The sequence below is a fragment of the Pituophis catenifer genome, unplaced genomic scaffold (assembly GCF_029215685.1).
Source record: "Pituophis catenifer annectens isolate HBS135680 unplaced genomic scaffold, rPitCat1.0.hap2 SCAF_6, whole genome shotgun sequence".
In the NCBI taxonomy this organism is placed as follows: Eukaryota; Metazoa; Chordata; class Lepidosauria; order Squamata; family Colubridae; genus Pituophis; species Pituophis catenifer.
In genome coordinates, this window is record NW_027256886.1 from 81291747 (window position 1) to 81308125 (window position 16379).

The following is a 16379-nucleotide window of genomic DNA, read 5'->3' on the forward strand; positions in this document are numbered from 1 at the left end:
GGATGGAAGGCTGAGTCAACCTTGAGTCTGGTGAGATTCGAACTTACAGTAATTGCAGACAACTGGTGTTAATCACAATGTTATCAGTCTGCTGAGCCACCAGGCCCTGTTCTAGTTCTAGGTTCTAGTTGTTACTGGATTTTTATTTTATTTTTTAAAAAAATTAATATAATAATTCCATCTTCAATTAAACAGTGTGTCATCCAGGTACAAATATCTTTGTAGAATGATAATCAAGATTTACAACAATATTCATTACATTAACGCAGGGGTGAAATCCAGCAGGTTCTGGACAACCGGTAGTGGAAATTTTGAGTAGTTGGGAGAACCAGCAAATACCACCTCTGGCTGGCCTCAGAGTGGGGTGAGAATGGAGATTTTGCAATATTCTTCCCCCAGGAGTGGGGAGGGAATGGGGATTTTGCAGTATCCTTCCCCTGCCACGCTCACCAAGCCACACCCACAGAACCGGTAGTAAAAAAAATTGGATTTCACCACTGCATTAACGTTACCGGTAATTCTATAATATTAAAATGATATTAAACATAATCATAATATTTACTTCTTTCTTTTTTTTTTTTTTTTAATTTGATTTATATGCCGCCCTTCTCCGAAGACTCAGGGTGGCTTACAATGTGCTCAGCAATAGCCTTCATCCTTTTGTATATTTATACAAAGTCAGCTTATTGCCCCCACAAACTGGGTCCTCATTTCACCTACCTTAGAAAGGATGGAAGGCTGAGTCAATCTTGAGTCTTGGCTTCTTTCTTTCACTCATCTTTTTCTTTTGTTTCCCTATCACTTAACTTCCATTTTTGTTGTCTAACCATTGATAAAATAAGTCCCATGTCATATTCCGTTTGTTCTTTCTCCTTAATTGCTAGTGAAGTTGATACTGCATGAAAGCGTACATGGTATAGAGTCAGATTTATGATATCAAAGGCATATAAACCTGATAAGTAAAGAATGGATCTGCATATGTTCGTATTATTTTTAGAACTTGATCTAAGTGACTTTTTCTTGATCTGGGTTTTTAATACAGGTATTTATAATTACTTTTATGGCAGTTTCCCTTATATAAGAGAATGTTAAAAAAATTGGAGAGTCCTCTAACTGAAGACAAGTGCTGATTGTGCTTTAAAAACTGGGAATCAAAGGATGGGGTTTTTTTTTTTAACTGGAAACCCATTTTTTCCTCTTTAAAAGTTAAAGAGCTCTTATGGAAGCTAGTGTAATGGAACTTGCAATTTTAAACATACAAGAATTGTTGTCATTTCAATTAGTAAAGCCTACTATTTTGATATTTTGAGACGAAGAAACACATTTTAAATAGATTAAAACCTTAATTGTGTAATAGGCGTAACAATAATTTTTTTTTGGCCTACACCCAATTCTCCATAACAAATACTCCATGTACTTATTTCTGTACCAGCCAACCATAATTAAAAATGTAAATGTATTTTGGATCCAAATTCAAAATTGTGTTTAATTAATCAATAATAGCCTTTATTTTAATTCTTCCCAATTTAAATAGAACTCCCTTCTGTATTCAGAAGTTTTATTTGCCTTGACTATTTCTTCCAATGTAATTGCTTAGTGTAGGTAAAGTCAAAACATCCAAAGAGTTGTCCCCATGTCTTCTTAATCGGCTTGAAGATTTATTTATCTACTAGCTGTACCTGGCCACGCGTTGCTGTGGCCCAGTCTGGTGCTTCCGCTGGGCTAAAAGAGCGAGGCTGAAGTTCCAAACTCTCCACGAACACTTGGTGGGCGTGGCCAACTCGACGTCACTCACTTTCATCGGTCACATGACAGCCCCCGAGCCACGCCTACCCAGCTGGTGATTAGGGCAGAGAACCAGTTGCTAAAAAACAATGGGAACCACAAAATCCTCCCTCTCTTTCTCCCCCTCTCTCTCTGTATCTCTATATGTGTCTCTCTCCTGCCCCCGTCTCTCTGTATTTCTCTATGTCTCTCTCTCCCTCTCTCTCTGTTTATCTCTGTCTCTAGCCCGGCCTCTTCTGCATCCCCCGCCATTGCCCTTATCTTTTCAGGCCAGGCCTTCTCAGTTCTCCACACCACAGCAGAAACTCGGGGGGGCCCCCCTCTGTCCTCCCTACACAGATGTTCTCTGGGGGCTCGACGGGGAGACGCATAGCAGGAAAGGGAAGGGAGGGAGGGGGTGCGGCGGGGGTTCGAGGCGGGTTTGGGGCTTCCCGCCCGAAGGAAGAAAGTGGAAAAGCCAGGAGCCACGCACACCCCACTGGACCCCTGCTGCGCAGTTCTCCCCCGCTTGCCAAGGGCAGGGGAATGATTAAATCCCCCGCTCTTCCAGGCAAAACGAAGGAGGGCCGGCCATCCTCCCTCCTGCCCGTTTCTGCCCCCGAAGCCTCCCCGGAGTCCCTTTTCTGCCAGAGGCCGAAATTTTCGTGTAGGCTCCATGAACTGCCAGAGCGCCCACCTGGGAATCAAAGGTGGCGCTGGTCAAAGGCAATCCCGAGGCTCCAGTTGTCTCCATCTCCCGCTCACCGACCGGATTCGCATAGTGCCAGTTAGTGGCTGGTCTTTCTGACCTCGGGGCCTGTGGTAGCGCTGGGCCAGGTTTGATTCGAGCCAGACGACGGATGGAGGGTTCCTGCTCGACGGACCCAGGCAGCCTCATTGCCAGGTGTTCTTTGGAGGGAGCCCCGAGAGCGGCTGGCGAGGGGGATGGGCAGCAGCGGCGGGCGAGGCTAGTTCGCGGGGCGGTCGGGGGAGGGGGAGGTCAGAGCCAGGCTCGGGCGGACCCCGCCCAGCCCTAGAAGCGCCGGCTGCGAGGGCTTCCTGGCGGGGAGACAGCTGCCTACCTGCCGAGCCTGGTGGCAGGATATTGCCCTTGGGCATCTCTGCCTTCTAAATGTGCAGTTTCTCAGAAGCAATATGGAGAGTCTAAATATAAGGAGCAGAAATTTGTTGAGCTTATGACTTAGAAGTGCCTCAATGAGATTCAAGAATTTATTATATAGAAGAAGAAGGAGAAGTTCATTTGTTTTCCCTTGTTGGAACTGTTTCTGTTTATTCTCATACATTTCATCCCATCCAGTCGGGTTTCAGGTCTGGGCACAGCACGGAAACGGCATTGGTCGCGTTGGTGGATGATCTCTGGAGGGCTCGGGACAGGGGTTATTCCTCTGTTCTGGTCCTATTAGATCTCTCAGCGGCTTTTGATACCATCGACCATGGTATCATGCTGCACCGGCTGGAAGAGTTGGGGGTGGGAGGCACTGTGTTGCGGTGGTTCTCCTCCTTTCTCTCCGACCGGTCGCAGTTTGTGTTGGCAGGGGGGCAGAGGTCGACCTCGAGGCCTCTCATCTGTGGAGTGCCGCAGGGATCGGTCCTCTCGCCCCTTCTGTTCAACATTTATGTGAAGCCGCTGGGCGAGATCATCCGTGGCTTTGGGGTGAGATACCACCAGTACGCTGATGACACCCAGCTGTACATCTCCACCCCAGGCCACCCCAACGATGCCCTTGAAGTGATGTCCCAGTGCCTGGAGGCTGTGCGGATCTGGATGGGGAGGAACAGGCTCAGGCTCAACCCTTCCAAGACTGAGTGGCTGTGGCTCCCGGCATCCCGATATAGTCAGTTGACTCCATCGCTGACTATTGGGGGCGAGTCTTTGGCCCCCACAGAAAGGGCTCGCAATCTGGGAGTCCTTCTGGATAGGCAGCTGTCTTTGGAGGAACATCTAACGGCTGTTACCAGGGGGACCTTTTATCAGGTTCGCCTGATTCGCCAGTTGCAGCCCTTTCTTGATCGGGATTCCTTGGGCACAGTCACTCATGCCCTCGTCACCTCTCGCCTTGACTACTGCAACGCTCTCTACATGGGGCTCCCCTTGAAGAGCACCCGGAGGCTCCAGCTGGTCCAGAATACAGCAGCGCGGGTAGTGATGGGAGCAACATGGCGCTCCCATGTAACACCGCTCCTGCGCGAGCTGCACTGGCTCCCGGTGGTCTTCCGGGTGCACTTCAAGGTGTTGGTTATCACCTTTAAAGCGCTCCATGACATAGGGCCTAGCTATCTCCGAGACCGCCTGCTGCTACCGACGACCTCCCATCGACCCGTGCGCTCCCACAGAGAGGGTTTCCTCCAGTGCTGTGGAGTCGGAGTCGGAGTCGGAGTCGAGGAGTCGGAGTCGGAGGAAATTTTGGGTACCTGGAGTCGGAGTCGGAGTCGGCAAACAATGCACCGACTCCGACTCCGACTCCTACTAAATTTAGACTGGAATTTTAAAAAAAGCAAGTTTAAATGTCCCAATTCACAAAAAGTTATAATTAATGACTTCTCTACTGTAAGAATAAAGACCAATGCATGCAGTGCCTCACGTAACCGCAAAATGAACACGTTAAGTGACCGTGAAGAAGCATGCTTTTCATGTGCTTCACTATAAGGCACGCAACGCACAATTAGGAGTGGCAATACTTATACTTTCCATAGTGTTGTGTTCTGCTGTTACAGGGAACGCAGCGCCCATGGGTAACCTAGCCTCTCACTGATAAGGGATTAAGTAAATATGTTTTTTGCAGGACTAGAGACACTTGCATAAGTGAAGGGAATGGAGGGTCAATAGTTCAAGACTGAAGCTGTAAACCATTGGAAAAACTGCTGTCATTCAGCTAAGGCTATAAAAACTTGTAACTCTGATTGTTAGCTTAAACTTTAAACATGACTAAACACTGTTTAAATTTATGAACCGGCCAAATACTCTGTTCAAAGAAAATACATTGTATGTTTGTATGTGTGTTTCTAATTATTGTTATTTATTCATATTTGTTCTCTTTTATTCTTTAAAGTTTAACAATTCATTCTTTATCTTAATATCTTTATATTTGTTTGGGGTTGGCTTTCTTCCCTTTCATCTTTTTTATTGTACAGCAATCTTTCTCCTCAAACCTACCACCTCTCTCTTTTCTTTCCTTCTTACTTTCTCTTCCTCACCCTCTTCTTCTCCTCCCTACTTCCTCTTCCTTTCTCCTTCTCCTCCTCTCTTCCTCCCTCTCTTACCCTCACTCCTACTCTAATTTCCCTTCCCTTCCTTCATCCCTCTCTATTGCTGTATCCTTTTATGTATATGGACTACTCAGAGGGCTGAAAAAGTTATTTCTGACTGGTCCTCTCCCTTTTGACCAGTCCTCGAACTTACGACTGTCCTCACATTTTACGTTTTTGCCCTATCTTGTCACCATGGTGAAGAGAAGCAGTTGTGAAATGAGTGACATGGTTGTTAAAAATGCTGCACGGGCATAAATGTGAGGATGGTCATAAGTGTGAGGACCAGTCAAAAGTGCGAGGACCTGTCAGAAATGACTTTTTTCAGCCCTCTATACACATAGCCATGGCCACCCGGTCACATGACCAGCTAGCCACACCCACCCAGTCACATAACCTCCAAGCCATGCCCACAAAATAAGCCACGCCCACAGAACCGGTAGTAAAAAAATTTAGAACCCACCCCTGGTTGGGGGTCACCACAACATGAGGAACTGTATTAAAGGGTCGCGGCATTAGGAAGGTTGAGAACCACTGGCTTAGAAGAACTTGGTGGAACAGCTTCTTGGATTCAACTGTAAGTGTTTATATTGTATAGGACAAATCATGTCTAGGTTTAGTGCTGGGATATATAGCTTATTTGTTTGTATAAAGCCATGTACGTACAACTTACAAGACTGTGTATGTTGATATTAAAAATCTAATTATATGCCAGTTAGTATAACATATTTTATATTTTAGGGAAAGAGGCATCCTAAACAATGGCAAAAAGACTGCTAACAACAAACACAACAAAGTCTACTGTTTATGAGCACTTTGCATTATCAAGTGATGGAAAACATTACGTGTGCCAATGTATTAGAAAAGATGATGATGGTGAAAAACAATGTGATGCAAAAATTAGCAGTTTCAGTGGGCCTGATAAAAATGCACCTACAAGAGCATCAAATTTGAAAAGACACTTACAGCGTTTTCATCCCAAAGTGTTAGAAGCCGTGAATGAGAAAGATAGCAATGAAAACATTGCATCTACTTCTGTGACAAAAAACGTTCAGAAATCTACTGGAGAACAATCACAAATAAGAAAATTCTTTATATCTGACAAAGTTACCATAAGGATGACACCAGAAAAATTCAAACACCACATTATTGAAATGGTAGTAAAGAATAGTGTACCACTATCCTTCTTTTCACAGACAGCCTTTTTAGGCCTAAATGGAGAAATGGCAAAAAAACTTGGTGTTTCTCTGGAAAGAGAAAGTATAAGGAAACTTATAATTGAGGAGGCCAAATGTAAAAAGGAAGAACTACAGAAAGTTATGAAAGGACGTTTTGTCTTCCTTAAAATGGATGCATGCACACGTCACAGAGTCAATTATTTCGCTATTAATGTTAGATTTGTGGATGAAAATAACAAAACAATAACACGGACCCTCGGAGTAAAGGACACTCAGGCACATCACACCAGTGATTACCTTCAGAAGTTAGTGGAGGGTGTTCTAGAAGATTTTGAAATTAAAAAGGAACAGATTTTATGTGTTGTGACAGATAACGCTTCTAACATGTTGAGCACAATTGAGAAGATGAAGGCAGATGAAGAAGGTATCAAACAGATATTAGACTTAGAGGAAGACAGCTCTGCAAGTATTAGAGAAAGTTTAGAAACTGAAGAGAATGCTGACATTTTTTTAGACAACTTTGTTGAAGAAGCATTGAAGCTTGCTACTATTCATCATATGCGATGTGCTGTTCATACACTGCAACTTGCCATAAGAGATGGATTAAAAGATCGCCATGCAGCTACATTAATTGGCAAATTACGGCAAGTAACTGTTGCAGCCAGGGCCCCAAAAACAGATGCAATTTTGAAAAGACGTGCAGGAAAAGGAGCCATTTTGGATCAAACAACTCGCTGGGGAAGCACTTATTTAATGGTGAAGCGTTTGCTTGAACTTAAAGACTTCATAGAAGAAATGGACAATGAAAATCTTGCATTAACTGCAAGCCAGTGGACACAAACAAAAGAGCTGGAGAACCTTCTTTCTCACCCCTTCACTGTCACCAAGAGGTTGCAATGTGATGATCTAACCCCGGGTAAATTCCTCTTGGAATGGAAGAGCCTGTTATATCGCCTGAACAAAAATGGAGGGTTAATAGCTGAGGGCATTGCATCTTCAATGATGAAAAGAGAGAGTCTTTTGCTGGAAAATGAAATCTTGTTAGCGGCTATTTATGTCAACCCAATGAGCCGACTTTTATTGAACAGTAAACAGATTGCTACTGGGAAAAAGGCCCTCTATGATGTAGCAGTTCGCATGAAGGGATTACGACCTGAAATACCTCCACAGGAGGATGGAGTTCTTTTAAGCAATAGTGGTAACTCAGAATCATCTTCTTCAAACGAAGAATTAGACTTTGATTCCTTCTTAGACAAAATGGAAGTTGCTAAAGGAAAGCGACGTCACATAAGCGTTACAGAACCAGTAAATGTCCAAATAAAAAAATTCCAACAGGAGTTTTATAAAGCACTAAAAGAAGTTGAAAAGTATGATCGCTCATCAAAACTTACTGTTGAAGAAGCCATCCTTGTTTATCCAGAGATCGTTAGTGATGTGGCCAGAATAGTTACTGCAATGCCACCCACCCAAGTCAGTGTCGAAAGATTATTTTCAGCCCTAAAAATAATAAAGTCTGACTTAAGAGCCTCTATGAAAGAGGATCTGGCAGAGGCAATTCTCTTCCTTAGAACTCTACATTGAATTGATTTGCATTTGCTAAGCCTATAACTACATTTCAAGATTAATATAAACCATTTCTAGGTTTTACAGATTTTGTTTTTGGTTCATATAGATAAGCTTTGTTTTTGTTCTAAAACAACCAAATAATGTGGTTTGTATTTTTGAACTGGTAAAGTTCCTGTTCCTGATGTTTATGCCTGCTGCTACTATCCAGCAACTTGATTAATTAAATTAATAAAAAAAAATTAATAAAACTTTGTTGTTTTCATTGTGTTTGTCTTTTGCTTAAACTGTTCAATACAGTAGACTGTTGGCTTCCCAGCCAGTAGTCCTGTGGTAATGACATGTATGTTGCCTTTCTTTCCTTCAAGGAATGTATAAAATACATTCGCATATTAATACAGAGGAGTCGGAGTCGGGGAGTCGGAGTCGGAGTCGGAGTCGGAAGTACAAAAAACTGAGGAGTCGGAGTCGGAGTCGGAGTCGGAACATTTATCTCCCGACTCCACAGCTCTGGTTTCCTCAGGGTGCCATCAGCCAAACAATGTAGGCTGGTGGGCCCCAGGGGGAGGGCCTTCTCTGTGGGGGCTCCCACCCTCTGGAATCAGTTGCCCCCGGAGATAAGAAGAATCCATGACCTCAATGCCTTCCGTCGTTCCCTGAAAACCTATCTTTTTCAGCAAGCCGGGTTGGCTTAGAACAAATTTTTAAATTCTTTTAATTAGTTTGTGATTCTTAACTTCGGGCCAAATTTATATATATTTTTAAATGTTTTAATATTTGTATTCTATGTTTTTTATCTTGGCTGTACACCGCCCTGAGTCCTCAGGGAGAAGGGCGGTATATAAATTGGAAATTAAATTAAATTAAATTAAATATATCTTCAGTTCCTTTTCCCATTAGCTTCTGGTCTTGGAATCTTACCTATATTACACTGAATTTATTAAAATGCAACCAAGTGTTTGCCTGTACAACTTCCCTTAAGATCAGTAATTCCTCCAAAGATTTTACTACATTTTCTTCTATGAACTGCCTTTTTTGTAATCATTAGCATCGAGTCCATAGTAATTGATTTCTTGTCTCCTCTTACATCTGAAGGAGAAAATTGTTAGGTAGGAAGATAACTTTAGATTTTCCTGGGGAAGATGATGCTTCGCAGAATCTGTGTCCCGATGGATGGCAGAGTAATTAAAGATAATCATCAGCTCTATTTCGCACATCTTTGAAAATACAATTTGTTTTCAGAAACTGCCATCCAAAACTTATAATAAAATGTTTTGCAAGATTGTGGATACCTCAAGAGCGTTGATAAAAACTTAACAGTATTTGCTTTTTTCACTTTGCTGCAGATTATTCAAATCAGGAACTAAAAACATTAATTTACATAGTCTGGCCTTTTACTATGGCCATATTTTGGCCAAAATATATAAAATTGTCAACACGACTGTACAACTCCTGTCAAGTATATATCGGTTGTACCAGGGGTGGGATTCACTTACCTTCACTATCAGTTCGCAAATGTGAGCGTGCACATTGCTCGCACGCGCCACCTCCGTGCATGCACAGAGCCGTCCATGCATGTCCAGAGGGTCAAAAATTGGACATGATGACATCTGGGTGGGTGGACAGAGCTTCCCGCAGCCGCCGCTACCTGTTTGCCCGAACCGGATAGAACCGGCTGAAGTACTGTATTTCCAATTTGTCAAACAATCAGGAATTCATGCATACTTCACAAGGATACCACATTGCCAATTGTTCATTCAGATCATATAGCTTGCTAACACTTCTATAATACTGAAAGATGACTGACATTTGTTAGATTGGCATCATTGTTACCTTATTTATTTAATAAAGCAGAAAGTACAGTATGTACAATAAACCTATTCTGCAGAAGCTATCTCCCTCATTGTCTGAACAAGAAAAGTTATCACACAAGAAAATGGAAGTGATGGATGAGTGTTGTCTGCAAAACAGTAGTGCATTCATCCTCCCGCCAAGATCGTGACCTTTAGTAACACCCACAGGCTCCCTAATCTTTTGAGTTTTCTTCCCTTGTGTGAGGAGAAAAAGTACAAAACAATGTTCTTCCCTGAAAAATGTTTCCATTTTTTCAAGGTGCATGATACATTATCAGTAGAGGCACAATATTGCTGCACTAATGCAAGAAGTCACAACGAAAACGCAGACGATTGTACCAACCAACAATAGTCACACAGGAAAAGGTTCTTCAGAATTACTGCTTCGCTGGCTTGAGGAGACTGTCTTGATCAACAAGAACTACTACGGTATAGCAGAGATGGAATAATGTGGCATTATTGAATCTAGTTCCTTTACTAAATGCCGTAGGGTTTGTCATATCATTTTACATAAATGACAAAGGATCTATCCAAGCAGGACTAAATGGGGCTTCACTAGGTCAGGACAAATAGCAAATCTATACAACGCATGGAAGTGCTTTTTCTTGGGTGCTCTTTCAATTGCCTAGTCTAGCCCACATTCTATAATTCCAGGTTAACCAAGCACTAACTTAGCCCAGGGGTGTCAAACTCAATTTCGTTCAGGACCGCATCAGGGTTGGGTTTGACCTCGGGGGAGGGGGCATGGCCAGCTTGACATCACTCATTGAGGCTCCATTTTTGGCCACGTGTGGCCCTCCCAAGCTCCGTTTTCACTGGCTGAGGGCTGCAGGAGGCTGTCCCGGCCGAAAATGGAACACGGGAGAGCCACGTGTGGCCCTCCCAAGCTCCGTTTTCACTGGCAGAGACACCACGGGCCAGTTTACTGTTTCCAGGGTAGGCCGGTGGGCCAGATCTAAGCACCGTGCGGGCCGGATCTGGCCCACGGGCCTTGGGTTTGATACCCCTGGTCTAGCCTTGCTTTGCTTCTGAAATCTGCCAAAGACGGCAGGTTAAAGATTAACAATGCCTAGCATATAATGGATTGATGCATTGCCTGGACATTAAAAAATACTTGCACTTCTATTTCAGGACATTTATAAGATAACTAGACACGGAGAAGGTGATTTAATAGTCAAGAATGCATCTAAGGCAGTGGATTGCAATCCTGTGTACACCGTGTGAAAATAATAGCTGCATGTACTTTGTCATCTGAATAACTGGCAGGAATCTTCAGCCACAGAAGGCAACATGTTTTGTTAATGGTTGTGCATATTATCCTTACCTACTGACTGACTTTTTTTTAATTTTTAGTGTCTATGATACATACCAATCTTTATATTTATTATACTGCAGGAATGTTGACATTTTACCATGGTCAAAATCTACTGACTACATTATCAGAAAATAATATATAGTACATATATATATTATACTATAATAATATAATAATAATATATATATTATATTACTTTCTTATCTATAAATCAGACCATTTAAATTTGTTAATCATCATGCAGATCTTTAGCCAGGTTTCAGAATTGTCACTTGAATATTTGAATCCTAGCACTATTGGTGTAACAATAATATACCAGCTAATTACAATTTCTAATCTGGACTGGGTTTTCCTACAAGAAGTGAAACCTGTGCAGAAAAATTCCTGCAAATTCTGACAATGCCAAATACAGGGATTACTGTGAAACCTTTAAAACCTAATGCAAAATTTGAGTCCAGTTGGTGATTTAAAATCAATGGAATACAAATTTTAAAACAGAGAGAATGTTTCCTTTTTAATTTCATTTGTTCGTATATGGCCAAATCAGCGGTGAAATGCACTTGTCTTCACTACCGGATTGGAAATGTGAGCGTGCGCGCCCGCTCGCTACACTCACACACGCCTCTTCTGCGCATACGCAGAGCCTTCTCTGCATGTGCAGAGGGTCAAAAACAGGACACAATGACGTCCCAGCGGGTGGGCGGAGCCTCCCGCCGCCGGCCCTACCACCTCGCGTGAGCCAGATAGATCTGGCCGGATTTCACTGCTGGGCCAAATACTGTAGATAAATATGCCAAGATCCTTCTGCTTTGTCCCTTCTGTATCAATTACCCAACAATAAGACTAGTAGAGTTTAGAAAGAGGTTAAAAGAGCCGCTCACCCACTCAATTCTGACATGAATGGGGTCCCTACCCCAAAAGCTCCTTTTTGTAAAGAAAGGAGCAAATATATTCCTAGAGGCTGGATGAAAACATGATTAAATACTTTACTGGTCTAAATATAGTGAAAAAGCAAGGGTAATTAATGCTGCATGTATTCAGGAATAAGCTAGAAGTTCCTGTTAGATTTGAACTGGATGGTCTTGGGAGTTTGAGAGTTTAATAGGTCTAATCTGGACAGAAGGGGGTAGACCCCCTGACTCCTATTCAGAGAGTTCACACTGATATAATTCTCCTGCACGTGGGCTGCTTCCAATCCACTTTCTTCTGCAACAATACGTTCGGCAGTCTGTAGAGCCAGATTTTCTTGAATCACCTGGTCTCCCTGCAAGTAAGGGGAGGGAAAAGACACTGTGATGAAGGATAGACTAAGCCAGTGGTGAAATTCAATTTTTTACTACCGGTTCTGTGGGCGTGGCTTGGTGGGCATGGTATGGCATGGTGGGCATGGCTTGGTGGGTGTGGCAGGGGAAAAATACTGCAAAATCTCCATTCCCACCCCACTCCTGGGGAAAGATACTGCAAAATCCCCATTCCCTCCCCACTCCTGGGGGAAGGATATTGCAAAATCTCCATTCCCACCCCACTCTGGGACCAGCCAAAGATGGTATTTGCCGGTTCTCCGAACTACTCAAAATTTCCGCTACCGGTTCTCCAGAACCTGTCACAACCTGCTGGATTTCACCCCTGGACTAAGTGATTGTTCCAAAAGCAAGAAATTTTCTTTTATCTAGGGTGGCAATCGGCTATTTGCATTGCTCTGTCAGCTTTTGGGGTATATTGAGTGTAGTGTCTTGGAATTTCAGGGGGAAAGTAAATGGCATAAATGAACTGAGTGCCAACAAATGTCAAAAGAAAAATGCTAAATAATTTCTGATACCCAAATTCAGTACAGATTCCTTTATTGGTCTGGGAATTGTAGATGTGAGATCTGGTTACATCCAGTGAATTCATACAAAGGAATGTCATAAAAATATAGAAAAGTATCTATTTCTTGCAGGCTTTTCCCTAGACATTTGGGTCTGGGCAGGGGTGAAATCTACTTACCTTCCTTACTGGTTCTGAAGTGTATGCACTGTGTGCACGGACCCTCTGCGCATTCACATAACCTTCTGTGCATGCGCAGAGGGCAAAAAACACATTACTTCCTGGTTAAAACCAGGAAGGTGGGTGGGCGGACTCTCACGCCACCATTGCTACCAGTTCTCTGAACCGTCGAACCGGTCCAAACCAGGAGCATTTCACCCCTGGGTCCCATTTTGTTTTTTAATTATCCCATTCACCATTTTAGTCATTTAATTTTTACTATACAAATAGTACCACTTAATGCACATCTTTCACATTCATGTGACAAATATGGAAATTGAATTGTCTTTTTAAAATAAATTTACATATATTGTTTGATTGTAGATATTTTTAGAACGTGGTTTTTGTTTTCCTTGGTTTAAGCTCTTGAATTTGTTTGGTAAAGCACAGTTGTATGCAACAAAACGTTATCCTTATGAACTTCTTTCAGATTTCATTTCATGTCATTTATTTTTTTCTAAGTATAAATGTCATATTTAGAGCATTCCTAACATCATCCAACCAAAGTGCTGATTTAATAGTGATGGGAGTCGGTTTTATGATGCCTCCATAAGGTGCTGTAAACAGTGTTTCTCAACCTTGGCCACTTAAAGTTATGTAGACCAACTCTTCAAATTCCCTAGCTGACATGGGGAATTTTGGAAGCAGAAATCCACCCATCTTGAAGTGGCCACGATTGAGAAACATTTCTCTAAATTACTGGGGAAGAAATAACTCCCTATCATGCTATAGGCCAGGGGTGTCCAGCCTTGGCAACTTTAACACTTTTGGACTTCCAGAATTGCCTGAGGAATTCCCCATGTTGGCTGGGAAATTCTGGGAATTGAAGTCCACAAGTCTTAAAGTTGCCAAAGTTGGACACTCCTGCTTATATAGACCATCTCCAAGCCATTCCTGAGAGTCTGCTGACATACCTCAGATACCCAGTCTTTTTTCTTCATTTTGTTCCTTTCAAGGTCTTCCAATTTAACTACCAAGGCTTCTGTCTTGGATATGATGCCACCAACAGAAGTCTCCAACTTTAGCACTCGCCGCAGGAGTCTGTTGAGGGGAAGAGAGAGAGCGATAGTAGGGATATAATTTCAGCATGAATTAATGGAAGTGGTTTACAATCTTATCTACATAAAAAAAGGCTTTATGTATGTATGTTCCAGCATAACTCTGGAACGCCTCAAGCAATTTCAACCAAACTTGGTACACAGATGACTTACTATCCAGAAACAAATACTGTGGGGGTAAGACACCCCTGGTGTGTGTGTGTCAGTGTGTGTATGTTCCAGCATAACTGTGGAACGCCTGAGCCATTAAGGAGAGCGAGTGTGGCGGCGTCCTAGAGTGGCAATTGTTTGTGATGTCATGGGAGGGGGAAGGGAGAGCCTGGGCCGTTAAGGAGAGTGAGTGTGGCGTCCTAGAGCAGCAATTGTTTGTAATGTCAGTTCCTTCACAGCTTCCTCTGGAAAGGCAGCTGTGACGTTCTCCCTCCAGTGGAGCAATGGGGAAGCGCCTGATGGGACAAAGTGCCAGGAACGTAGACAGGGCAGGAAAGGGGAGCTCATGGGAGGGGGAAGGGAGAGGGCAGGGATGATGGGCATGGGAGTAGGAGGAAGAAAGGCTCCTCTCAATAGCTCCCTATCAGACAAAGGCTTTGACGTCTATAAATACCCGGGCAACGCCAGGTTACCAGCTAGTTTTAAATAAAAAAGAAAAAGCTCCATTTCAGGGAATACAAAGCAATACATTGAATCAGGGAAGACGAGCTATGTCCTTTTGTGCCTTGAACAAAGGCATGGAAGATCCTGAAATTAAGAAGTTTCCTGAACAAAGAGCAGGGAGAATAAAAGAGAAGACAGTACTATAAACTTCCTATTTGAAGGGCCTCGGTGGCACAGTGGTTAGAGTACTCTCATAATCCCACACCTAACACTTCATAAACAACTTACTTGTTCAGCTGGAAAGCTAAAACCTACCACCTTGCTTAATTGTACTCTGCCAATGAAACAAGTTTCATATTTATTAATCAACATTAGCAGATTTGTTGGTCTTCACGTGTACTGTAGATATTTGTGTGTGTTTGTTAGTAAACTTTAAAATTTCCTTTAGTGTCCATGAATTTTACCTGTATATTTTGATATGTATTTGGTTATTGGTAAGATCAAATGAAATACTACATACATTTGGAATTCTTCCTCAGAAATTCGGCTGGTTTTGTTTGCTTGATTATTCTTCGCCTCTGCAAAACCAAGAGTATTGTCTAAAGTGTTGTCCTTGAAGGATTTCCCCAAATTTTCGATTTCTTCATTCAGAGCGACCTGAGGAACAAAATTTAATCAGTTATTTAATCTTAATGAGATTTCACTGTAAACATTTAAAATCTTGCAGACATGGATTCGTGTATTTTCTTCCACTGGATTTATTACATACCTTACGAGGGTCATTTTAATTCTCTGTGCAGTTAACAAATTTGTGCCATAGCAACCTTGTATTTGATCCTGAAACTCCTATCTGTAGTGGGGTCTTCTCAATAACTGCTCCAGATGTTATAACTTATTTATTGTGCAATAGAACTGTCCACAGTTGTCACAAGTCCATATGCATTTCACCCATATTGATCAGAATATGCATATTATACATATTATTCCTAATATGAGCATCAAAAACTCCAGAGTAAAATGCATTTTCACATGTAATACTAATATATGCATTTTCTCTATATAGTTTGTCATATTTCTATTTTTGTTGTCAGGGAGAAAAGTATAGTATAAGAGCCGAGGTGGCGCAGTGGTTAGAGTGCAGCACTGCAGGCAACTTCACTGACTGCTAGCTGCAGTTTGGCAGGTCAAATCTCACCGGCTCAAGGTTGACTCAGCCTTCCATCCTTCCGAGGTCAGTAAAATGAGGACCCAGATTGTTGGGGGCAATAGGCTGACTCTGTAAACCACTTAGAGAGGGCTGTAAAAGCACCATGAAGCGGTATATAAGTCTAAGTGCTATTGCTATAATAGAGGTGAAGAATAATTGAATATTGGTTTGCATATTGCTTCAGAAAGTATTAATTAACTTAAAAATGAATTACACTCAGCTTTCTCCCTTTTCTTACTAAATGCGAAAAGCCCAAGATAGAGAAATCATTATATGGCATGAGTCCTACCCATAAGGTATTTCTTAATTCAGACCATGGAACATCAGGTCAATCCATTAAAGTTTAAACAGTGTGTACAAACCAGATGTCAGGCTCAAAACTAATAATGACATGAGGGGTCCTTCCAATCTGAATTCCTTATTGTTCCATACCCATAGAAAAAACTTTGCCAACCTGAGGACTCTACTTATCTGGATCTACAATATACTCTCTGAACTATTCGGGAGGGGCTGCCTTCACCCTTTTTCTCCTACACATGATACCTGGGCCACGGG

General features: G+C 42.4%; 1 protein-coding gene across 1 annotated transcript in view; it reads right to left on the minus strand.

Annotated features, from left to right (window-relative positions):
• Nucleotides 1–11988: 11988 nt before the first annotated feature.
• Nucleotides 11989–16379, minus strand: part of PKD2L1 (polycystin 2 like 1, transient receptor potential cation channel) — a 43532-nt gene continuing 39141 nt past the window's right edge. Inside the window, exons 13-15 of the mRNA XM_070945292.1 lie at nt 15138–15274; nt 13880–14006; nt 11989–12204 (exon numbers count right to left, since the gene is read on the minus strand). Coding sequence (XP_070801393.1) covers nt 11989–12204; nt 13880–14006; nt 15138–15274 — 480 coding nt within the window. The remainder of the gene's footprint in view (nt 12205–13879; nt 14007–15137; nt 15275–16379) is intronic.